This window comes from Bombina bombina, chromosome 7 (genome assembly GCF_027579735.1).
Source record: "Bombina bombina isolate aBomBom1 chromosome 7, aBomBom1.pri, whole genome shotgun sequence".
Lineage (NCBI taxonomy): Eukaryota > Metazoa > Chordata > Amphibia > Anura > Bombinatoridae > Bombina > Bombina bombina.
This window is the reverse complement of record NC_069505.1, coordinates 270,023,625-270,050,079: the sequence shown is the minus strand read 5'-3', so window position 1 is coordinate 270,050,079 and position 26,455 is coordinate 270,023,625. Positions and strand designations below refer to the sequence as shown.

At 42.7% G+C, this 26,455-nt stretch overlaps 1 protein-coding gene across 1 annotated transcript in view; it reads right to left on the bottom strand.

Annotated features, from left to right (window-relative positions):
• DCP1A (decapping mRNA 1A) overlaps window positions 1-26,455 on the bottom strand; it is a 262,738-nt gene that overhangs the window by 7,718 nt on the left and 228,565 nt on the right. The window contains exon 9 of the mRNA XM_053720746.1: window positions 11,052-11,273. Within this exon, the coding sequence (XP_053576721.1) occupies window positions 11,052-11,273 (222 nt within the window). The remainder of the gene's footprint in view (window positions 1-11,051; window positions 11,274-26,455) is intronic.

The window sequence follows — 26,455 nt, the reverse complement described above, 5'->3', positions numbered from 1 at the left end:
TTATTAGGCATAGAATATTGCTTATCATTTTGTCCATCTCAGACATTAATAATTTAGATATAGACTCTGCAAAAGGAAATTCTTCAGAAACCAAACTTCTTTGATCAAACCAATCAGAGGATGTAAAATTTTGAACGTCAATGCATTTTTTAATATGAGCAATTAAATCCCAGGAACCAAAAGTAAACTGCATATTAGTCTCTGCTTTCACAGATTATGTGTCCGAAAATCCACAATCTTGTATAGCATATACTTCATGTAACATTGAATACAATATATTAGCCAAATGGCTTCCAAAAGCTTGTCGTATGCAAGTAAAACAAATTATTAGAATCCTTTGCAGGTTTGTTGCTTAAAAAAAACTATTCTTGGTCATAGACAAATTCTGGGCTCAGGGCTGCAAGAAAGACAGAAAAAGAAAATATTACAGCACAGACAAAACAATATTTATGCTTACCTGATACATTTATATATTTCCGGATATGGTGAGTCCACGACGTCCTCAATTACTAGTGGGAATATAACTCCTGGCCAGCAAAGAGCATCACAGCAAAGCTGCTGTTAAGTATCACTTCCCTTCCCACAAACCCCAGTCATTAGACCGAAGGGAAATGGAAAAAGGAATAACACAAAGGTGTAGAGGTGCCTGATGTATAGTCAAAAATAACTGTCTTGATAAAAATAGGGGTGGGGTCATGGACTTACCATATCCGGAAAGAAATACATTTATCAGGTAAGCATAAATTTTGTTTTCTTTCCTAAGATATGGTGAGTCCACGACGTCCTCAATTACTAGTGGGAACCAATACCCAAGCTAGAGGACACAGATGACTAGGGAGGGAAAACAAGACAGGCAGACCTAAACAGAAGGCACCGCTTGAAGAACCTTTTTCCCAAAAGAAGCCTCAGCCGAGGCAAAAACAGAATTTATGTTTACCTGATAAATTACTTTCTCCAACGGTGTGTCCGGTCCACGGCGTCATCCTTACTTGTGGGATATTCTCTTCCCCAACAGGAAATGGCAAAGAGCCCAGCAAAGCTGGTCACATGATCCCTCCTAGGCTCCGCCTACCCCAGTCATTCGACCGACGTTAAGGAGGAATATTTGCATAGGAGAAACCATATGGTACCGTGGTGACTGTAGTTAAAGAAAATAAATTATCAGACCTGATTAAAAAAACCAGGGCGGGCCGTGGACCGGACACACCGTTGGAGAAAGTAATTTATCAGGTAAACATAAATTCTGTTTTCTCCAACATAGGTGTGTCCGGTCCACGGCGTCATCCTTACTTGTGGGAACCAATACCAAAGCTTTAGGACACGGATGAAGGGAGGGAGCAAATCAGGTCACCTAAATGGAAGGCACCACGGCTTGCAAAACCTTTCTCCCAAAAATAGCCTCAGAAGAAGCAAAAGTATCAAACTTGTAAAATTTGGTAAAAGTGTGCAGTGAAGACCAAGTCGCTGCCCTACATATCTGATCAACAGAAGCCTCGTTCTTGAAGGCCCATGTGGAAGCCACAGCCCTAGTGGAATGAGCCGTGATTCTTTCGGGAGGCTGCCGTCCGGCAGTCTCGTAAGCCAATCTGATGATGCTTTTAATCCAAAAAGAGAGAGAGGTAGAAGTTGCTTTTTGACCTCTCCTTTTACCGGAATAAACAACAAACAAGGAAGATGTTTGTCTAAAATCCTTTGTAGCGTCTAAATAGAATTTTAGAGCGCGAACAACATCCAAATTGTGCAACAAACGTTCCTTCTTTGAAACTGGTTTCGGACACAGAGAAGGTACGATAATCTCCTGGTTAATGTTTTTGTTAGAAACAACTTTTGGAAGAAAACCAGGTTTAGTACGTAAAACCACCTTATCTGCATGGAACACCAGATAAGGAGGAGAACACTGCAGAGCAGATAATTCTGAAACTCTTCTAGCAGAAGAAATTGCAACTAAAAACAAAACTTTCCAAGATAATAACTTAATATCAACGGAATGTAAGGGTTCAAACGGAACCCCCTGAAGAACTGAAAGAACTAAATTGAGACTCCAAGGAGGAGTCAAAGGTTTGTAAACAGGCTTAATTCTAACCAGAGCCTGAACAAAGGCTTGAACATCTGGCACAGCGGCCAGCTTTTTGTGAAGTAACACAGACAAGGCAGAAATCTGTCCCTTCAGGGAACTTGCAGATAATCCTTTTTCCAATCCTTCTTGAAGGAAGGATAGAATCCTAGGAATCTTAACCTTGTCCCAAGGGAATCCTTTAGATTCACACCAACAGATATATTTTTTCCAAATTTTGTGGTAAATCTTTCTAGTTACAGGCTTTCTGGCCTGAACAAGAGTATCGATAACAGAATCTGAGAACCCTCGCTTCGATAAGATCAAGCGTTCAATCTCCAAGCAGTCAGCTGGAGTGAAACCAGATTCGGATGTTCGAACGGACCCTGAACCAGAAGGTCTCGTCTCAAAGGTAGCTTCCAAGGTGGAGCCGATGACATATTCACCAGATCTGCATACCAAGTCCTGCGTGGCCACGCAGGAGCTATCAAGATCACCGACGCCCTCTCCTGATTGATCCTGGCTACCAGCCTGGGGATGAGAGGAAACGGCGGGAACACATAAGCTAGTTTGAAGGTCCAAGGTGCTACTAGTGCATCCACTAGAGCCGCCTTGGGATCCCTGGATCTGGACCCGTAGCAAGGAACTTTGAAGTTCTGACGAGAGGCCATCAGATCCATGTCTGGAATGCCCCACAGCTGAGTGACTTGGGCAAAGATTTCCGGATGGAGTTCCCACTCCCCCGGATGCAATGTCTGACGACTCAGAAAATCCGCTTCCCAATTTTCCACTCCTGGGATGTGGATAGCAGACAGGTGGCAGGAGTGAGACTCCGCCCATAGAATGATTTTGGTCACTTCTTCCATCGCCAGGGAACTCCTTGTTCCCCCCTGATGGTTGATGTACGCAACAGTTGTCATGTTGTCTGATTGAAACCGTATGAACTTGGCCCTCGCTAGCTGAGGCCAAGCCTTGAGAGCATTGAATATCGCTCTCAGTTCCAGAATATTTATCGGTAACAGAGATTCTTCCCGAGACCAAAGACCCTGAGCTTTCAGGGATCCCCAGACCGCGCCCCAGCCCATCAGACTGGCGTCGGTCGTGACAATGACCCACTCTGGTCTGCGGAATGTCATCCCTCGTGACAGGTTGTCCAGGGACAGCCACCAACGGAGTGAGTCTCTGGTCCTCTGATTTACTTGTATCTTCGGAGACAAGTCTGTATAGTCCCCATTCCACTGACTGAGCATGCACAGTTGTAATGGTCTTAGATGAATGCGCGCAAAAGGAACTATGTCCATTGCCGCTACCATCAACCCGATCACTTCCATGCACTGAGCTATGGAAGGAAGAGGAACGGAATGAAGTATCCGACAAGAGTCTAGAAGTTTTGTTTTTCTGGCCTCTGTCAGAAAAATCCTCATTTCTAAGGAGTCTATGATTGTTCCCAAGAAGGGAACCCTTGTTGACGGAGATAGAGAACTCTTTTCCACGTTCACTTTCCATCCGTGAGATCTGAGAAAGGCCAGGACAATGTCCGTGTGAGCCTTTGCTTGAGGAAGGGACGACGCTTGAATTAGAATGTCGTCCAAGTAAGGTACTACAGCAATGCCCCTTGGTCTTAGCACAGCTAGAAGGGACCCTAGTACCTTTGTGAAAATCCTTGGAGCAGTGGCTAATCCGAAAGGAAGCGCCACGAACTGGTAATGTTTGTCCAGGAATGCGAACCTCAGGAACCGATGATGTTCCTTGTGGATAGGAATATGTAGATACGCATCCTTTAAATCCACCGTGGTCATGAATTGACCTTCCTGGACGGAAGGAAGAATAGTTCGAATGGTTTCCATCTTGAACGATGGAACCTTGAGAAACTTGTTTAAGATCTTGAGATCTAAGATTGGTCTGAACGTTCCCTCTTTTTTGGGAACTATGAACAGATTGGAGTAGAATCCCATCCCTTGTTCTCTTAATGGAACAGGATGAATCACTCCCATTTTTAACAGGTCTTCTACACAATGTAAGAATGCCTGTCTTTTTATGTGGTCTGAAGACAACTGAGACCTGTGGAACCTCCCCCTTGGGGGAAGTCCCTTGAATTCCAGAAGATAACCTTGGGAGACTATTTCTAGCGCCCAAGGATCCAGAACATCTCTTGCCCAAGCCTGAGCGAAGAGAGAGAGTCTGCCCCCCACCAGATCCGGTCCCGGATCGGGGGCCAACATTTCATGCTGTCTTGGTAGCAGTGGCAGGTTTCTTGGCCTGCTTACCCTTGTTCCAGCCTTGCATTGGTCTCCAAGCTGGCTTGGCTTGAGAAGTATTACCCTCTTGCTTAGAGGACGTAGCACTTTGGGCTGGTCCGTTTCTACGAAAGGGACGAAAATTAGGTTTATTTTTTGCCTTGAAAGGCCGATCCTGAGGAAGGGCGTGGCCCTTACCCCCAGTGATATCAGAGATAATCTCTTTCAAGTCAGGGCCAAACAGCGTTTTCCCCTTGAAAGGAATGTTAAGTAGCTTGTTCTTGGAAGACGCATCAGCCGACCAAGATTTCAACCAAAGCGCTCTGCGCGCCACAATAGCAAACCCAGAATTCTTAGCCGCTAACCTAGCCAATTGCAAAGTGGCGTCTAGGGTGAAAGAATTAGCCAATTTGAGAGCATTGATTCTGTCCATAATCTCCTCATAAGGAGGAGAATCACTATCGACCGCCTTTATCAGCTCATCGAACCAGAAACATGCGGCTGTAGCGACAGGGACAATGCATGAAATTGGTTGTAGAAGGTAACCCTGCTGAACAAACATCTTTTTAAGCAAACCTTCTAATTTTTTATCCATAGGATCTTTGAAAGCACAACTATCCTCTATGGGTATAGTGGTGCGTTTGTTTAAAGTGGAAACCGCTCCCTCGACCTTGGGGACTGTCTGCCATAAGTCCTTTCTGGGGTCGACCATAGGAAACAATTTTTTAAATATGGGGGGAGGGACGAAAGGAATACCGGGCCTTTCCCATTCTTTATTAACAATGTCCGCCACCCGCTTGGGTATAGGAAAAGCTTCTGGGAGCCCCGGCACCTCTAGGAACTTGTCCATTTTACATAGTTTCTCTGGGATGACCAACTTGTCACAATCATCCAGAGTGGATAATACCTCCTTAAGCAGAATGCGGAGATGTTCCAACTTAAATTTAAATGCAATCACATCAGGTTCAGCTTGTTGAGAAATGTTCCCTGAATCAGTAATTTCTCCCTCAGACAAAACCTCCCTGGCCCCATCAGACTGGGTTAGGGGCCCTTCAGAAATATTATTATCAGCGTCGTCATGCTCTTCAGTATCTAAAACAGAGCAGTCGCGCTTACGCTGATAAGGGTTCATTTTGGCTAAAATGTTTTTGACAGAATTATCCATTACAGCCGTTAATTGTTGCATAGTAAGGAGTATTGGCGCGCTAGATGTACTAGGGGCCTCCTGAGTGGGCAAGACTCGTGTAGACGAAGGAGGGAATGATGCAGTACCATGCTTACTCCCCTCACTTGAGGAATCATCTTGGGCATCATTGTCATTGTCACATAAATCACATTTATTTAAATGAATAGGAATTCTGGCTTCCCCACATTCAGAACACAGTCTATCTGGTAGTTCAGACATGTTAAACAGGCATAAACTTGATAACAAAGTACAAAAAACGTTTTAAAATAAAACCGTTACTGTCACTTTAAATTTTAAACTGAACACACTTTATTACTGCAATTGCGAAAAAACATGAAGGAATTGTTCAAAATTCACCAAATTTTCACCACAGTGTCTTAAAGCCTTAAAAGTATTGCACACCAAATTTGGAAGCTTTAACCCTTAAAATAACGGAACCGGAGCCGTTTTGAACTTTAACCCCTTTACAGTCCCTGGTATCTGCTTTGCTGAGACCCAACCAAGCCCCAAGGGGAATACGATACCAAATGACGCCTTCAGAAAGTCTTTTCTAAGTATCAGAGCTCCTCTCACATGCGACTGCATGCCATGCCTCTCAAAAACAAGTGCGCAACACCGGCGCGAAAATGAGGCTCTGCCTATGCTTTGGGAAAGCCCCTAAAGAATAAGGTGTCTAAAACAGTGCCTGCCGATATTATTATATCAAAATACCCAGATAAAATGATTCCTCAAGGCTAAATATGTGTTAATAATGAATCGATTTAGCCCAGAAAAAGTCTACAGTCTTAATAAGCCCTTTTTGAAGCCCTTATTTACGATCGTAATAAACATGGCTTACCGGATCCCATAGGGAAAATGACAGCTTCCAGCATTACATCGTCTTGTTAGAATGTGTCATACCTCAAGCAGCAAGAGACTGCTCACTGTTCCCCCAACTGAAGTTAATTGCTCTCAACAGTCCTGTGTGGAACAGCCATGGATTTTAGTGACGGTTGCTAAAATCATTTTCCTCATACAAACAGAAATCTTCATCTCTTTTCTGTTTCTGAGTAAATAGTACATACCAGCACTATTTTAAAATAACAAACTCTTGATTGAATAAGAAAAACTACAGTTAAACACTAAAAAACTCTAAGCCATCTCCGTGGAGATGTTGCCTGTACAACGGCAAAGAGAATGACTGGGGTAGGCGGAGCCTAGGAGGGATCATGTGACCAGCTTTGCTGGGCTCTTTGCCATTTCCTGTTGGGGAAGAGAATATCCCACAAGTAAGGATGACGCCGTGGACCGGACACACCTATGTTGGAGAAATAATCAAAATTTGGAAAAAGTATGCAGAGCGTACCAAGTTGCAGTCTAGCAAATCTGATCCACAGAAGATTAATTTATGAAGGAAAAAATTTCACCTCCTTCATGCACCAAGGCAAAGAGAATGACTGGGGTTTTTGGGAAGTGATACTTAACAGCTTTGCTGTGGTGCTCTTTGCTTCCTCCTGCTGGCCAGGAATGATATTCCCACTAGTAATTGAGGACGTTGTGGACTCAACATATCTTAGGAAAGAAAAAGGGGTTGAACAAAGAGAGAAAAGAAGACCAAAAGCCAATGAACACACTGTGATGCAAACCATCTATTTAATGGTAAGATCCAAAATAATGAAAGCAGGACTTACAGTAGGGCTCAACAATACACCAACGTGTATACAAAACACCAGGGGTCAAGTCCATGGGAATGGAGTTCCAGCACTATTTTTGCAGGTGGAACAAAGTTCCCCCTGGACAGAGAACAGAAACCCTTCAGTAAACACTGCTGCTGGTGGAAGGAGCTGGAGCACAGTCTGGTTAGAGGGATAATGAGATCCTCTAGTAATGGGCAGGAACACTTACTACAATATACTAAATGCAAGCCTGTCAGCGGACCTGCTGTGTGATTACCCTGCACTGTGTGTAACACATGGTACTTAAATTTTTATGTGGCTTGCTCTGGGGTCATTTAGCTCCCCTCAGCAGAAATAGGACTATTGCACCTTAAGTGGGTGAGACTGTGACATAAATACAGTGTGTGTGTGTGTGTAGTATATGTATATATATATATATATATATATATATATATATATATATATATATAAACACTGTATATATACACACACACACACACACACACCGGTATATACAGTGGGGAAAAATAGTATTTAGTCAGCCACCAATTGTGCAAGTTCTCCCACTTAATAAGATGAGAGAGGTCTGTAATTTTCATCATAGGTATACCTCAACTATGAGAGACAAAATGTGGAAACAAATCCAGACAATCACATTGTCTGATTTGGAAAGAATTTATTTGTAAATTATGGTGGAAAATAAGTATTTGGTCAATATCAAAAGTTCATCTCAATACTTTGTTATATATCCTTTGTTGGCAATGACAGAGATCAAACGTTTTCTGTAAGTGTTCACAAGGTTGTCACACACTATTGCTGGTATGTTGGCCCATTCCTGCATGCAGATCTCCTCTAGAGCAGTGATGTTTTGGGGCTGTCGCTGTGCAAAACGGACTTTCAACTCCCTCCAAAGGTTTTCTATGGGGTTGAGATATGGAGACTGGCTAGGCCACTCCAGGACCTTGAAATGCTTCTTACGAAGCCACTCCTTCGTTGCCCGGGTGGTGTGTTTGGTATCATTGTCATGCTGAAAGACCCAGCCACATTTCATCTGCAATGCCCTTGCTGATGGAAGGAGGTTTGCACTCAAAATCTCACAATACATGGCCCCATTAATTCTTTCATGTACACAGATCAGTCGCCCTGTTCCCTTTGCAGAGAAACAGCCCTACAGCATGATGTTGCCACCCCCATGCTTCACAGTAGGTATGGTGTTCTCTCTCCTCCAAACACGACAAGTTGTGTTTCTACCAAACAGTTCTACTTTGGTTTCATCTGACCATATGACATTCTCCCAATCTGCTTCTGGATCATCCAAATGCTCTCTAGCATACTTCAGACGGGCCCGGACATGTACTGGCTTAAGCAGGGGGACACGTCTGGCACTACAGGATCTGAGTCTCTGGCAGCGTAGTGTGTTACTGATGATAGCCTTTGTTACGTTGGTCCAGCTCTCTGCAAGTCATTCACTAGGTCCCCCCGTGTGGTTCTGGGATGTTTGCTCACCGTTCTTGTGATCATTTTGACCCCACGGGTGAGATCTTGCGTGGAGCTCCAGATCGAGGGAGATTATCAGTGGTCTTGTATGTCTTCCATTTTCAAATTATTGCTCCCACAGTTGATTTCTTCATACCAAGCTGCTTGCCTATTGCAGATTCAGTCTTCAGAGCCTGGTGCAGGTCTACAATTTTGTTTCTGGTGTCCTTCAACAGCTCTTTGGTCTTCACCATAGTGGAGTTTGGAGTGTGACTGTTTGAGGTTGTGGACAGGTGTCTTTTATACTGATAAGTTCAAACAGGTGCCATTAATACAGGTAATGAGTGGAGGACAGAGGAGACTCTTAAAGAAGAAGATACAGGTATGTGAGAGCCAGAAATCTTGCTTGTTTGTAGGTGACCAAATACTTATTTTCCAGCATAATTTGCAAATAAATTCTTTCCAAATCAGACAATGTGATTGTCTGGATTTGTTTCCACATTTCGTCTCTCATAGTTGAGGTATACCTATGATGAAAATTACATGCCTCTCTCATCTTCTTAAGTGGGAGAACTTGCACAATTGGTGGCTGACTAAATACTTTTTTCCCCACTGTATATATACAATAATATTAACTGTGAGGAGTGGAAATCTTGGTGAGTTCCTACACTTTTTTTTTTGTAGGACTTGACCCCTGCAAAACACCAAGTCACTACACCACTGGGGTTAACATGGTGGCGCCCATGAAGAAACGAGTCTGGAACTACTGGAGTTTTAGAAAACAAGTAAGTCTGCAAAGCATGCCTCCTATATACACAGGGGTATTTTTAAAGCAGCTTGGTGGGATCCATAAGCTTTAACAGCCTCCTCCTATACTTACCAGGTGAGACCCAGGGAGGAACCCTAGCTATGCCCATCCTATTATGAAAGACCTAGGTATGGGAAGGAAAATAATGTAATATAGGTAAAAAGGGGCATTGTCTGAATCTGTCCATGACCCCTCCAGAAGTCTGGTGTTAGCTAAGTTTGGCCAAGATTAATACTTTAAATATCGCTTTAACATACTTTATTTTACATTTCATATAAACTTTTGAGTTTTTAGTCAAGAAAAACATTTTTTATAAAATGATATTACATCACCAACCAAAACAAATATGTCACATTTAAAGAGCAAAGAATATTGAAGAACCACAATGTCTTGCAGCCAGACAAATATACCTGTATTGTGCCGCATATAGGCCGCACCTGATTATAGGCCGCAACCTTAAAGCTTGGTGCCATTTTGAAGAAATTTAATTTTAAAGAAAATAAAAAGGAGTACAGCATCTTTCCTTTGTTTTATTTTAACAAACCGTATTAAAGCAATTTTTAATTTATTTTTAGCAGGTATGACGTGAGGACAAAAAACAAACAAAAAAAAAACCCCAGTTTACCAGACAATATCAGTATCGCAACTGACTCACATGGGACATTGTGTGCTCCGCCCACTTCCTGCCTCTTCATTCATATGTCCGTGCTCAGCATTACACTGTGCTCAGTAATACTGCATCTTCACAGCGGTGGCTAATGCGTATGAGTGCCCTGCCAAACCTACCAACCATTGTCACAGTCGCAAAACCACCCAACTCCGGCGGACTACATTACCCATAAGGCCACAGGGTGCACCGGAAGTTTGGCCGTACTGCGCATGTACGATTTAGCCGAAAAGCACCCTCATATAGGCCACGCCCCTCATATAGGCCGCACTGCAAATTTAAATATTATGCTGAACAATACGGTAGATATATGTAGAACAACCTAAAAAGCTAGAAACCAGAATAAAATTCTGGTTCCTCAAGCTGTCAAGCCCTTCATTATATAATTAAAATTGACACAGAATAAATATATTAGCAATAAATATACATACTGATATATACTAGTAATAAATGTACAAAATACTTAAATGTTCTTTTAACCAATAAATGCTTAGTAAATAACATGTTAGTTATATGTAATGGAACAACTTTGCAATATATTTTCATTATTTTGCTCCCTTTTCCATGTACTTTAATGCTGAAAATTGGGCAATTTCTAGATCTCAAAACTTGAAATGCACCGGTCCCTGCTGACTTGTCAAGGCTAACCCTGCTACATGGTTCCCCTACATAACAATGCACTTTATACTAACAAAATGACAGAGGTTAGACTTGTCAGCAGCAGGCTCAAGCCCAGATTGTCTCTGCCACATAAGGCAAATGGTGGAAGCAGTTTAGCTACGGAAAAAAATTGCAATAAAAAGGATGTTTATTTGTTTTTAAAACATTTAGACTTGGCCAGGTGGTTGAAATGGTTTATGAAAAAAATTGTACATTAAAACCCTTAGGGACCCAATCCTCCACTGGATTGGGGCCCTGAATTAGTTGATGAATTATGTTCTCAATAGGACGGATTCTGGATTCTCTTACCTTTATAAGATGTACTAAGGTGTCCTGAAGCTGAGCTTTACTGAGAGCGAACACTGAAGCATTTGATCTTGCAAGATCGATTGACCTGAGCGAAGGAGGAGACGTTCCAGTCTTGTCCTCTTGGTCAATACATTTTTGGGTTGATTGCTGGAAGACACTGGGTGACAAGAGGACTGAGGACACCGCTGTTGTTGTAGTTGCAACAAAATGGGAATTTGCAGCCTTCAAAAAAAATAATAATATAATGACAAATTACTGGACACTAAAGTCAAAAATAAACTTTCATGATTCAGATAGGGCATGCCATTTAAAGAGACCTTCTAATTTACGTCTATTATCAAATCCCACTATCTTTTTATATGCACACTTTCTGAGGCACCAATTACTATTGAGCATGTGCACAAGTATTATACTAGTCTGTGATGGGCTGATGGATGTCACATGATATAGGGGGTCAGCAAATGGGGGGTACATTTGTCAGAAAAACCATCTACTGCTTATTCAAATTCAGAGTGCTATTGCATTGTCTTTTTATTATGCAGTTCTAAAGTATTTAATGGTCCTTTAAGTTTAATGTTCTGTAAATTAACAAAAAATAAATTATGCTTACCTGATCGATTCATTTCTTTCATCATAATGAGGGTTCGCAAGTTATCACATGTGGGACCACTGAGGCAAAAAACACCCCAACACACCAGAGCTTTAAAATCCCTCCCACTTCCTATGATCCTCAGACATATAGCCAAGTAGATGAGAAAAAAAGAAAAGCAGGAAAGATAAGGCAGGGCAAAGAAGTCCAAAATAAGTACTGCAGTCAGTTGAACAAAAAGAAAAGGACAGGGCTTGTGGACTCTCGCCATCAAGAAATAAATAAATGTATCATCAGATAAGCATAAATTATGTTTTCTTTCATTAGATGTTGAGAGAGTACACAAGTAATCACGTGTGGGAATTAATACCCAAGCTGTGGATTCCACCAAACCACCGTGAATATGGGGGGGACAATCAGTGAAGGCAGGATGTTACTATTCTGGCACTACGGCCAGCGGAACTATCCGGCCAAAGAAGAGAAGAGGCCTAAGGAAGATCAAGTAGCTGCTTTACAAATCTGATTAATAGAAGCCTCATTATGAAAGGCAAAATAAGTAGCAACTGCTCTAGTGGAATGAGCAGTAGTAATGTGCTCAGAAGGAATTTTCCCCACAAGCAAATAAGCCTTGCGAATTAAAGCTTTAAAGTGATGGTAAACTTTAACGTTTGTATTTACAATATTTGTGATCAGAAAGTAAGAGATGGGGACTTTAAAATTCATTAAAGGCTTTGTAAATGCTTAATTTTTAAAATAAATTACACTTTCATGTCTTCATATTCTGCCATTCCTCCTCCCGTAACGGATACTTATTTCTTACTTCAGTGACGATTCATGCTCTAGCCAAGCTTATCCTGCCCCCTTAGGGACCAAAACGATGAAAGTTATTATCTACTTGCTGGGCACCAAAGGGGGCGCAATACGATTGGCTACAGCCTAAATCATCACTGAAGTAAGAAATGGAGTATCAGTTACAAGAGGGAGAAACGGTGGAATATACGAAGACGTGAAAATGTAATTATTTTAAAAAGTAAGCATTTACAATGCCTTTAATGAATTAATGTTCCTATCTTTTACTTTATGATTACAAATATTGTAAATACAAACGTTAAAGTTTACCATCACTTTAAGGCAAGCTGCTTAAGTATCAGTGTAGCTTTCTGATCTTTGCGAGGCCAGAAAAATGAACAAAAAAAGAGAAGAAGAAAGCCTAAAATCGTTTGTGTCATCCACATCATCCAAGAAGCGCAGAAGACGGTCCTTTGAATTCTTAGAAGCTGGACAAAAAGATGGAACCACAATCTCCTGATTGATAGTATCTGTAGATGCTACAGTAGGAAAAAAAGAATAGCTAGTGCGAAGAAAAGCCTTATTGTGATGAAAAATCACAAAAAGAAGCTTGCATGACAAAGCTGAAAGCTTAGAGACCATTCTAGTTGAAGAAATAGCTAGAGGTAAATAAACCTTCCAGGTTAACAGCTCAAAGTCTAAACCAGGCATTGGATCAAAAGGAGGAGTTTGAAGAACCCTCAAAACCAGATTAAGATTTCAAGGAAGAGAATCTAGATGAATAACTGGTTTAATTCTAATCAGAGCCTGAGCAAAGGCCTGAAAGTCAGTCATTTTTGCAATTGTCTTATGAAACAAAACAGAAAGAGACAAAATGTAACCTTTCAGAGAACTGGCTGAAAAAAACTCTCTCTAGGCCTTCATGCAGGAACGCAAGAAGTCTAGGAATTCTAAAAGAATTCTAACAGTAACCTTTGCAAAAACACCACACAAAAAAGGTTTTCTGCAAGGCCACATCAGAGCAATCTGAATTGCTGAGGCTTGTTCTGGCTTTATGTCTGAATAGCAACATAAACCAGTTCCTTACTGGTAACATGTTCATATTAATAGCCAGTGGGCTATAAAGGTGGAGGTACTTACCTCTCAGCATCTTAGTCCACTGTGCTTACTTCAGCTGCAGCAACTTGCTTCCAGTAGACAAGACTATCTTAGGCAGTGCAAGCACAATGCCAAGGATCTAAACCAGTAGCAGCATCTCAACCTAGGGGATTGGTGGACAAGTCGACATTTTACCTGGGAGGCCTGAAATATTTCTCACTGAGAAAAAGACCTTTCACTACCTGGCTGATAACTCCTTGTCTGTCCGTCTGAACAACATTTACCGGCGCGGAGGCATCGGGCCTCAGATCAGTTAGGGGATCCCGTTTCAAACGATGAGTAGATCTTGCACTTCACTTTCACCTAATTCCTCATCAAGGAGGCAAAAGAACATGACTGAGAATCATGGGAAGTGGGAGAAAATTAAAACTCTGGTTTGTTTGGGTGTCTTGGCTCCTCCTAGTAGTCAGGAGGGGAATGTTCCACACATATGATGAAAAAAAATAAATAAAAAAATAAATCTATATATATATATATATATATATATATATATATATATATATATATATATATATATATATATATATATATACACATACACACACACATATATCTTTCTAAGATGTCTTATTTTATTTGTCTGATAGTCATAAGCAACACTCGCCAAAAGGAACATAAAACCCAAATGGAGTGTAACATTTAATATATATATATATATATATATATATATATATATATATATATATATATATATATATATATATATATAACATAATTTATGTTACCTGATAAATTTATTTCTCTTGTGATGTATCAAGTCCACGGATTCATCCTTACTTGTGGGATATTCTCCTCCCCTACAGGAAGTAGAAAAGAGAGCACCCACAGCAGAGCTGCCTATATAGCTCCCCCCTTAGCTCCACCCCCCAGTCATTCGACCGAAGGCTAGGAAGAAAAAGGAGAAACCATAGGGTGCAGTGGTGACTGAAAGTTTAAAAATAAAAATATATATGCCTGTCTTAAAAAACAGGACGGGCCGTGGACTCGATACATCAGAAGAGAAATAAATTTATCAGGTAAGCATAAATTATATTTTCTCTTGTAAGATGTATCGAGTCCACGGATTCATCCTTACTTGTGGGATACCAATACCAAAGCTTTAGGACACAGATGAAGGGAGGGACAAGACAGGGACCTTAAACGGAAGGCACCACTGCTTGTAGAACCTTTCTCCCAAAAATGTCCTCCGAAGAAGCAAAAGTATTGAATTTGTAAAATTTGGAAAAAGTATGAAGCGAAGACCAAGTCGCCGCCTTACAAATCTGTTCAAAAGAAGCCTCATTTTTAAAAGCCCATGTGGAAGCCACAGCTCTAGTAGAATGAGCAGTAATCCTTTCAGGAGGCTGCCGTCCAGCAGTCTCATAGGCTAAACGGATTATGCTTTTCAGCCAAAAGGAAAGAGAGGTAGCCGTAGCCCTTTGACCTCTCCGCTTACCAGAATAAACAACAAACAAAGAAGATGTTTGACGGAAATCTTTAGTTGCTTGTAAGTAGAATTTTAAAGCACGAACCACATCAAGATTGTGTAACAGACGTTCCTTCTTAGATGAAGGATTAGGACACAAAGAAGGAACCACAATCTCTTGATTGATATTCTTATTAGAAACCACCTTAGGAAGAAACCCAGGTTTGGTACGTAAAAACCACCTTATCTGCATGGAAAACAAGGTAAGGGGAATCACATTGTAAAGCAGATAGCTCAGAAACTCTTTGAGCCGAAGAGATAGCTACTAAAAACAAAACTTTCCAAGATAAAAGCTTAATATCTATGGAATGCATAGGTTCAAACGGAACCCCTTGAAGAACATTAAGAACTAAGTTTAGGCTCCATGGAGGAGCAACAGGTTTAAATACAGGCTTGATTCTGACCAAAAGCCTGACTAAACGCTTGAACGTCTGGGACAACTGCCAGACGTTTGTGAAGTAGAATAGACAAAGCAGATATTTGACCATTAAGAGAACTAGCAGATAATCCCTTCTCCAAACCTTCTTGGAGAAAAGACAGTATTCTAGGAATCCTAATCTTACTCCATGAGTAACCCTTGGATTCACACCAATAAAGATATTTGCGCCAAATCTTATGATAAATCTTCCTGATGACAGGCTTTCTAGCCTGAATCAGGGTATCAATGACCGATTCAGAGAAACCACGCTTTGATAAAATCATGCGTTCAATCTCCAAGCAGTCAGATGCAGAGCAATTAGATTTGGATGCGTGAACGGTCCTTGAATTAGAAGGTCCCGCATCATTGGCAGAGTCCACGGTGGAACCGAGGACATGTCCACTAGGTCTGCATACCAAGTCCTGCGTGGCCACACAGGAGCTATCAGAATTACAGAAGCTCTCTCCTGCTTGATTCTGGCAACCAGACGTGGAAGGAGAGGGAACGGTGGAAATACATAAGCCAGATTGAAGATCTATCAGTACTGCCTTGGGATCCCGGGACCTGGACCCGTAACGAGGAGGTTTGGCATTCTGACGAGACGCCATCAGATCCAATTCTGGTGTGCCCCATAGCTGAATCAACTGGAAGAATACCTCCGGATGGAGTTCCCACTCCCCCGGATGAAGAGTCTGACGACTTAGAAAATCCACCTCCCAGTTCTCTACTCCTGGGATGTGGATTGCTGAGAAATGGCAAGAGTGATCCTCTGCCCACCGAATTATTTTGGTTACCTCCATCATCACTAGAGAACTCCTTATTCCTCCCTGATGATTGATATAAGCTACAGTTGTGATGTTGTCCGACTGAAACCTGATGAATTTGGCCGCAGCAAGCTGAGGCCACGCCTGAAGCGCATTCAAAATCGCTCTCAGTTCTAAAATGCTTATCGGGAGGAGAGCTTCTTCCCGAGACCATAAGCCCTGTGTTTTCAGGGAGTTCCAGACTGCACCCCAGCCTAACAGGCTGGCATCTGTCGTTACAATGAGCCACTCTGGCCTGCGGAAGCACATTCCCTGAGACAGGTGGTCCCGAGACAACCACCAGAGAAGAGAATCTCTGGTCTCCTGGTCCAGATGCAATTGAGGAGATAAGTCTGCATAATCCCCATTCCACTGTTTGAGCATGCATAGTTGCAGTGGTCTGAGGTGTAGACGAGCAAAAGGAACTATGTCCATTGCCACTACCATGAGTCCGATTACCTCCATACACTGAGCCACTGATGGCCGAGGAATGGAATGAAGAGCTCGGCAAGTGGATAAGAGTTTTAACTTTCTGACCTCCGTCAGAAATAATTTCATTTCTACCGAGTCTATCAGAGTCCCTAGAAAAGAAACTCTTGTAAGAGGGAAGAGAGAACTCTTTTTTTATGTTCACCTTCCACCCGTGAGATGTCAGAAAAGCCAACACAATGTCTGTGTGAGACTTGGCTAGCTGGAAAGTCGACGCCTGAATTAAGACGTCGTCTAGATAAGGCGCCACTGTTATGCCCCGTGGTCATAGAACCGCCAGAAGGGACCCTAGCACTTTTGGGAAAATTCTGGGAGCCGTGGCCAACCCGAAGGGAAGGGCCACAAACTGGTAATGCCTGTCCAGAAAGGCGAATCTGAGGAATTGATGATGATCTCTGTGAATAGGGATGTGTAGATACGCATCCTTTAAGTCCACGGTAGTCATATATTGACCCTCCTGGATCAGAGGTAGAATAGTCTGAATAGTCTCCATTCACTTTGAGGAACTTGTTTAGAATTTTGAGATCCAAGATTGGTCTGAAAGTTCCCTCTTTCTTGGGAACCACAAACAGGTTTGAATAAAACCCTAGCCCCTGTTCCTCCTTTGGGACTGGGCGAATCAACCCCATGTTATGTAGGTCTTCTACACAGCGTAAGAACGCCTCTCTCTTTGTCCGGTTTACAGACAATTGAGAAATGTGAAATCTCCCCCTTGGAAGGGAGCCCTTGAATTCCAGAAGGTATCCCTGGGACACAATTTCTAAAGCCCAGGGATCCTGAACATCTCTCGCCTGAGCGAAGAGAGAGAGTCTGCCCCCTACTAGATCCGGTCCCGGATCAGGGGCTACCCCTTCATGCTGCCTTAGAGGTAGCTGCTGGCTTCTTGGCCTGTTTACCCTTGTTCCAAGCCTGGTTAGGTCTCCAGACTGACTTGGATTGGGCAAAATTCCTCTCTTGCTTTGTAGCAGAGGAAGCTGAAGCGGGACCACTCTTAAAGTTCCGAAAGGAACGAAAATTATTTTGTTTGGCCCTCATCTTATTTGATCTATCCTGAGGAAGGGCATGACCCTTCCCTCCAGTGATGTCTGAAATAATCTCCTTCAGTTTAGGCCCGAATAGGGTCTTACCTTTGAAAGGAATGTTCAAAAGTTTAGATTTAGAAGACACATCAGCAGACCAGGACTTAAGCCATAACGCCCTGCGTGCTAAAATGGCAAAACTTGAATTCTTTGCCGCTAATTTAGCCAGTTGAAAAGCGGCATCTGTAATAAAAGAATTAGCCAACTTAAGTGCCTTAATTCTGTCCATAATTTCCTCTAATAGAGTCTCCATTTGAAGAGCCTCTTCTAGAGCCTCAAACCAGAAAGCAGCTGCAGTCGTTACAGGAACAATGCACACAATAGGTTGGAGAGAAAAACCTTGATGAACAAAAATTTTCTTCAGGAGACCCTCTAATTTTTTATCCATAGGATCTTTGAAAGCACAACTGTCCTCGATAGGTATAGTTGTACGCTTAGACAGAGTAGAAAACAGAATTTATGTTTACCTGATAAATTTCTTTCTCCTACGGTGTGTCTGGTCCACGGCTTCATCCTTACTTGTGGGATATTCTCTTCCCCTACAGGAAATGGCAAAGAGAGCACACAGCAAGAGCTGTCCATATAGTCCCCCCTCTGGCTCCGCCCCCCAGTCATTCGACCGACGGTTAGGAGAAAAAGGAGAAACTATAGGGTGCCGTGGTGACTGTAGTGTATGGAATAAAAAAATTTCAAACCTGACTAAAATCCAGGGCGGGCCGTGGACCGGACACACCGTAGGAGAAAGAAATTTATCAGGTAAACATAAATTCTGTTTTCTCCTACAATGGTGTGTCCGGTCCACGGCTTCATCCTTACTTGTAGGAACCAATACCAAAGCTTTAGGACACGGATGAAGGGAGGGAGCAAGTCAGGTTACCTAAATGGAAGGCACCACGGATTGCAAAACCTTTCTCCCAAAAACAGCCTCCGAAGAAGCATAAGTATCAAATTTGTAAAATTTGTCAAAAGTATGCAGAGAAGACCAAGTCGCTGCCTTACAGATCTGATCAACAGAAGCCTCGTTCTTGAAGGCCCATGTGGAAGCCACAGCTCTAGTAGAGTGAGCTGTAATTCGTTCAGGAGGCTGCCGTCCGGCAGTCTCATAAGCCAATCGGATGATGCTTTTCAGCAAAAAGAAAGAGAGGTAGCAGTAGCTTTCTGCCCTCTCCTCTTACCAGAATAAACGACAAACTAAGATGATGTTTGTATGAAATCCTTTGTTGCTTCTAAATACAATTTTAAAGCACGGACCACATCTAGGTTGTGTAACAAACGTTCCTTCTTTGAAACTGGATTCGGACATAGGGAAGGAACAACTATTTCCTGGTTAATATTCCTGTTGGAAACTACTTTTGGAAGAAAACCAGGTTTGGTACGTAAAACTACCTTATCTGCATGAAATACCAGATAGGGAGAAGTACACTGCAAAGCAGATAATTCAGAAACTCTTCTAGCAGAAGAAATAGCAACTAAAAACAGGACTTTCCAAGATAGTAACTTAATATCTATGGAATGCAAAGGTTCAAACGGAACCCCTTGAAGAACTGAAAGAACTAAGTTTAGACTCCATGGAGGAGTCATAGGTCTGTAAACAGGCTTGATTCTGACTAACGCCTGTACAAACGCTTGTACATCTGGCACGGCTGCCAGACGTTTGTGCAACAAGACAGACAGAGCAGATATCTGTCCCTTTAGGGAACTAGCTGACAGACCTTTCTCCAAACCATCTTGGAGAAAGGAAAGAATCCTAGGGATTTTGATTTTACTCCAAGAAAAACCCTTGGATTCGCACCAACGGATATATTTGTGCCATATCTTATGGTAAATCTTCCTAGTCACAGGCTTTCTGGCTTGAACCAGAGTATCTATAACTGAATCTGAAAACCCACGCTTAGATAGAATCAAGCGTTCAATTTCCAAGCAGTCAGTTGCAGAGAGACTAGATTTGGATGTTCGAATGGACCTTGTACTAGAAGATCCTGTGTCCATGGTAGCTTCCATGGTGGAGCCGATGACATATTCACCAGGTCTGCATACCAAGTCCTGCGTGGCCACGCAGGAGCTATTAGGATCACTGAGGCCTTCTCCTGTTTGATCCTGGCTACCAGCCTGGGAAGGAGAGGGAACGGTGGAAACACATAAGCTAGATTGAACGACCAAGGCGCCACTAATGCATCCACTAGTGTCGCCCTGGGATCCCTGGATCTGGACCCGTATCGAGGAACTTTGAAGTTCTGACGAGACACCATCAGATCCATATCTGGAGTGCCCCATAGTTGAGTTAACTGGGCAAAGACCTCCGGGTGGAGTTCCCACTCCCCCGGATGGAAAGTCTGACGACTCAAATAATCCGCCTCCCAGTTGTCTACCCCTGGGATGTGGATTGCATATAGGTGGCAGGAGTGATCCTCCGCCCATTTGATGATCTTGGATACCACTGTCATCGCCAAGGAACTCTTTGTTCCCCCCTGATGATTGATGTACGCTACAGTCGTCATGTTGTCCGACTGAAATCTTATGAATCTGGCCTTCGCTAGGTGAGGCCAGCGCATTGAATATCGCTCTCAGTACCAAAATGTTTATTCGGAGAAGGGACTCTTCCCGAGACCATAGACCCTGAGCTTTCAGGGAGTCCCAGACCGCGCCCCAGCCTAAGAGACTGGCGTCGGTCGTGACGATGACCCACTCTGGTCTGCGGAAACTCGTTCCCTGAGACAGGTGATCCTGAGTCAACCACCAGCGGAGTGAGTCTCTGGTTACCTGGTCTACTTGAATCTGGGGAGACAAGTCTGCATAATCACCATTCCACTGTTTGAGCATGCACAGTTGCAATGGTCTTAGATGAATTCAAGCAAAAGGAACCACGTCCATTGCTGCAACCATTAGTCCTATTACCTCCATGCACTGAGCTATGGAAGGCTGAGGAATAGATTGAAGAACTTGACAAGCGTTTAGAAGTTTTAATTTTCTGACCTCTGTCAGAAAAATCTTAATTTCTACAGAATCTATTATTGTTCCCAGAAAGGGAACCCTTGTAGACGGGGACAGGGAACTCTTTTCTACGTTCACCTTCCACCCGTGAGACCTGAGAAAAGCTAATACAATGTCTGTATGAGCCCTTGATCTGGAAAGGGACGACGCTTGGATTAGTATGTCGTCTAAGTAAGGTGCCACCGCAATGCCCCTCGGTCTTAGAACCGCTAGTAAGGACCCTAGCACCTTTGTGAAAATTCTGGGAGCAGTGGCTAAACCGAAAGGGAAGAGCCACGAACTGGTAATGTTTGTCCAGAAAGGTGAACCTTAGGAACTGATGATGATCTTTGTGGATAGGAATATGTAGGTACACATCCTTTAAGTCCACGGTAGTCATGTATTGACCTTCCTGGATTGTTGGTAAAATCGTTCGAATGGTTTCCATTTTGAATGATGGAACTCTGAGGAATTTGTTTAGAATTTTTAAATCCAGAATTGGCCGGAAAGTTCCCTCTTTTTTGGGAACTACGAACAGGTTTGAGTAAAAACCCAGACCTCGTTCCGCTGTTGGAACTGGGTGTATCACTCCCATCTTTAATAGGTCTCCTACGCAATGTAAGAATGCCTGTCTCTTTATCTGGTCTGAAGATAAGCGAGACATGTGGAACCTTCCCCTTGGAGGAAGTTCCTTGAACTCTAGAAGATACCCCTGAGAGACTATTTCTAGTGCCCAGGGATCCAGAACATCTCTTGCCCAAGCCTGAGCAAAGAGAGAAAGTCTGCCCCCTACTAGATCCGGTCCCGGATCGGGGGCTACCCCTTCATGCTGTCTTGGTAGCAGCAGCAGGCTTCTTGGCCTGTTTACCCTTGTTCCAGCCTTGCATTGGTTTCCATGCTGGTTTAGGCTGGGAAGCGTTACCCTCTTGTCTAGAGGCTGGAGAGTTAGGAGACGGTCCGTTCCTGAAATTGCGAAAGGAACGAAAATTAGATTTGTTCTTAGCCTTGAAAGGCCTATCCTGTGGGAGGGCATGGCCCTTTCCCCCAGTGATATCTGAAATAATCTCCTTCAATTCTGGCCCAAAAAGGGTCTTACCCTTGAAAGGAATATCAAGCAGTTTTGTCTTGGACGACACATCCGCCGACCAAGATTTTAGCCAAAGCGCTCTGCGCGCCACTATAGCAAAACCTGAATTTTTCGCCGCTAATTTAGCCAATTGAAAAGCGGCATCTAAAATAAAGGAATTAGCCAACTTTAGTGCGTGAATTCTGTCCATGACTTCCTCATATGGAGTCTCCTTATGGAGCAAATTTTCTAGTTCCTCGAACCAAAAAGACGCCGCCGTGGTGACAGGAATAATGCACGAAACTGGTTGGAGAAGGAAACCTTGCTGAACAAATATCTTTTTAAGCAATCCTTCCAATTTTTTATCCATAGGATCTTTGAAAGCACAACTGTCCTCAATGGGAATAGTTGTGCACTTGGCCAACGTAGAAACTGCCCCCTCAACCTTAGGGACTGTTTGCCATGCGTCCCATCTGGGGTCGACAATGGGGAACATTTTCTTAAATATAGGAGGTGGGACAAAAGGTATACCTGGCTTCTCCCACTCCTTGGTCACTATGTCCACCACCCTCTTGGGTATCGGAAAGGCATCACCGTGCACAGGGACCTCTAGGAATTTGTCCATTTTGCACAATTTCTCTGGAATCACCAAAGAGTCACAATCATCAAGAGTAGTTAGCACCTCCTTAAGCAGGGCGCGGAGATGTTCAAACTTAAATTTAAATGCCACGATATCAGGTTCTGCCTGCTGAGAAACTTTTCCTGAATCAGAAATTTCTCCCTCAGACAGACCCTCCCTCACTGCCAATTCAGACTGGTGTGAGGGTATAACAGATAAATTATCGTCAGCGCCCACTTGCTCATCCTCTGTATTTAAAACTGAGCAATCACGCTTTCTGGGAAATGCTGGCAGTTTGGATAAAAGATTTGCTATAGAATTATCCATTACTGCAGTTAATTGCTGCATAGTAACAAGCATTGGAACACTAGATGTACTAGGTGTCGCCTGCGCGGGCAAAACTGGTGTTGACACAGAAGGAGAGGATGATGAACTATCCCCACTACCTTCATTTGAAGAATCATCTTAGGCAACCTTATTAAATGTGACAGTACTGTCCTTACTTTGTTTGGACGCCATGGCACAATTTGAACATACATTTAAAGGGGGAACCACCTTGGCCTTCATACACACAGAACATATGCTATCTGAAGGTATAGACATGTTAGACAGACTTTGGCAGGCTATTAATGCAATAAAAAAGTTTTTAAACAAAACCGTTACTGTCTCTTTAAATAATATAAAGAGCACACTTTATTTCTGAATGTTTGAAAAACTATGAAGGAAATATCCGATCTTTACAAAATTTGCACCCTAGTGTCTTAATGCTTTGAAAGTATTGCACACCAAGTCTCTAAACCCTTAAATGAGCAAACCGGAGCTAATTGTTCAATTTACCAGTTTAAACCCACTACAGTCCCTGCCCAGCCTTTGCTGCGGCTTTTGCCTTCCTTGGGGGTTATTCACCACAGAAATAAGCCTTCTTGAAATCGTTTTTATGGCCACAGGACCCTCTCACGTGAAGCTGCATGCACTGCTTCCAAAAGTAACTGCGCAACTGAGGCGCGAAAATGAGGCCTCCTCCCTCTGCATACCAGAGTGAAGGGGCCTTCCTGACTAGATTAGGTGTCTAAACAACTGCCAGGCGTAATAAAAACGTTCCCAAAGGTGTTTCAAAGTCACAAAACACTCCAAAAGTCATATAAATAATATATAAATCAATCGATTTAGCCCACAATAGTGTCAACCAGTATAGAGCCCATTTATAAGCCTTCATTCTGTTATGAGTCTAAGAAAATGGCTTACCGATCCCATAAGGGAAAATGAGAGTCTTCTAGCATTACTATGTCTTGTTAGAAAAGAGACTAGTCATACCTGGAGCAGAAAAGTCTGCAAACTGTTCCCCCCAACTGAAGTTCTCTGGTTTCAACAGTCCTGTGTGGGAACAGCAATGGATTTTAGTTACTGTTGCTAAAATCATACTCCTCTTTTAACAGAACTCTTCATCACTTTCTGTTGTAGAGTAAATAGTACAAACCGGCACTATTTTAAAATAACAAACTCTTGATAGAAGAAATAAAACTACAACTAACACCACATACTCTTTACCATCCCCGTGGAGATGCTACTTGTTCAGAGCAGGCAAAGAGAATGACTGGGGGGCGGAGCCAGAGGGGGGACTATATGGACAGATCTTGCTGTGTGCTCTCTTTGCCATTTCCTGTAGGGGAAGAGAATATCCCACAAGGATGAAGCCGTGGACCAGACACACCAATGTAGGAGAAATAGCTCCCTCCACCTTAGGAACTGTCTGTCATGAGTCCCTTATGGTATCAGATATAGGAAACATTTTCTTAAAAAACAGAATTTATGCTTACCTGATAAATTACTTTCTCCAACGGTGTGTCCAGTCCACGGCGTCATCCATAACTTGTGGGAATATTCTCTTCCCCAACAGGAAATGGCAAAGAGCACAGCAAAAGCTGTCCATATAGTCCCTCCTAGGCTCCGCCCACCCCAGTCATTCGACCGACGGACAGGAGAAAAACAGTAGAAACCATAGGGTGCCGTGGTGACTGTAGTTAAAGAAAGAAATTCATCAAACCTGATTAAAAAACCAGGGCGGGCCGTGGACCGGACACACCGTTGGAGAAAGTAATTTATCAGGTAAGCATAAATTCTGTTTTCTCCAACATTGGTGTGTCCGGTCCACGGCGTCATCCATAACTTGTGGGAACCAATACCAAAGCTTTAGGACACGGATAAGGGGGGGAGCCAATCAGGTTACCTAAACGGAAGGCACCACGGCTTGCAGAACCTTTCTCCCAAAAATAGCCTCCGAAGAAGCAAAAGTTTCAAATTTGTAGAATTTGGCAAAAGTGTGCAGGGAAGACCAAGTCGCTGCCTTACATATCTGATCAACAGAAGCCTCGTTCTTGAAGGCCCATGTGGAAGCCACAGCCCTAGTAGAGTGAGCTGTGATGCGTTCGGGAGCCAATCGGATGATGCTTTTCAGCCAAAAGGAAAGAGAGGTAGCAGTAGCTTTTTGACCTCTCCTCTTGCCAGAATAAACGACAAACAGAGAAGACGTTTGTCTGAAATCCTTTGTTGCTTCTAAATAGAACTTTAAAGCACGAACTACATCTAAATTGTGTAACAAACATTCCTTCTTTGAAACTGGATTCGGACACAAAGAAGGCACAACTATTTCCTGGTTAATATTCTTGTTGGAAACAACCTTTGGAAGGAAACCAGGTTTAGTACGCAAAACAACCTTATCTGAATGGAACACCAGATAGGGCGGATTACACTGCAGAGCAGATAACTCAGAAACTCTTCTAGCAGAAGAAATAGCAACCAAAAACAGAACTTTCCAAGATAACATCTTGATATCTATGGAATGTAGAGGTTCAAACGGAACCCCTTGAAGAACTGAAAGAACTAAATTCAGACTCCAGGGAGGAGTCAAAGGTCTGTAAACAGGCTTGATCCTGACCAAAGCCTGAACAAAAGCTGGAACATCTGGCACAGCTGCCAGTTGTTTGTGTAACAAGACAGATAAAGCAGAAAACATAATTTATGCTTACCTGATAAATTTATTTCTCTTGTAGTGTATTCAGTCCACGGGTCATCCATTACTTATGGGATTATATCTCCTTCCCAACAGGAAGTTGCAAGAGGATCACCCAAGCAGAGCTGCTATATAGCTCCTCCCCTCACATGTCATATCCAGTCATTCGACCGAAACAAGACAAGAAAGGAGAAACCATAGGGTGCAGTGGTGACTGGAGTTTTAATTAAAATTTAAATCTGCCTTAAAAGACAGGGCGGGCCGTGGACTGAATACACTACAAGAGAAATAAATTTATTAGGTAAGCATAAATTATGTTTTCTCTTGTTAAGTGTATTCAGCCCACGGGTCATCCATTACTTATGGGATACCAATATCAAAGCTAAAGTACACGGATGATGGGAGGGACAAGGCAGGAACTTAAACGGAAGGAACCACTGCCTGTAGAACCTGTCTCCCAAAAACAGCCTCCGAAGAAGCAATTCGTAAAATTTTGAAAAAGTGTGAAGTGAAGACCAAGTTGCAGCCTTGCAAATCTGTTCAACAGAGGCCTCATTCTTAAAGGCCCAGGTGGAAGCCACAGCTCTAGTGTAATGAGCTGTAATTCTTTCAGAAGGCTGCTGTCCAGCAGTCTCATAGGCTAAACGTATTATGCTACGAAGCCAAAAAGAGAGAGAGGTTGCTGAAGCTTTTTGACCTCTCCTCTGACCAGAGTACACGACAAACAGGGAAGAAGTTTGACGAAATTCTTTAGTTGCCTGTAAATAGAACTTCAGGGCACGGACTACGTCCAGATTATGCAAAAGTCGTTCCTTCTTTGAAGAAGGATTAGGACATAATGATGGAACAACAATCTCCTGATTGATATTCCTGTTAGAAACTACCTTAGGTAAAAACCCAGGTTTAGTACGCAGAACTACCTTGTCTGAGTGGAAAATCAGATAAGGAA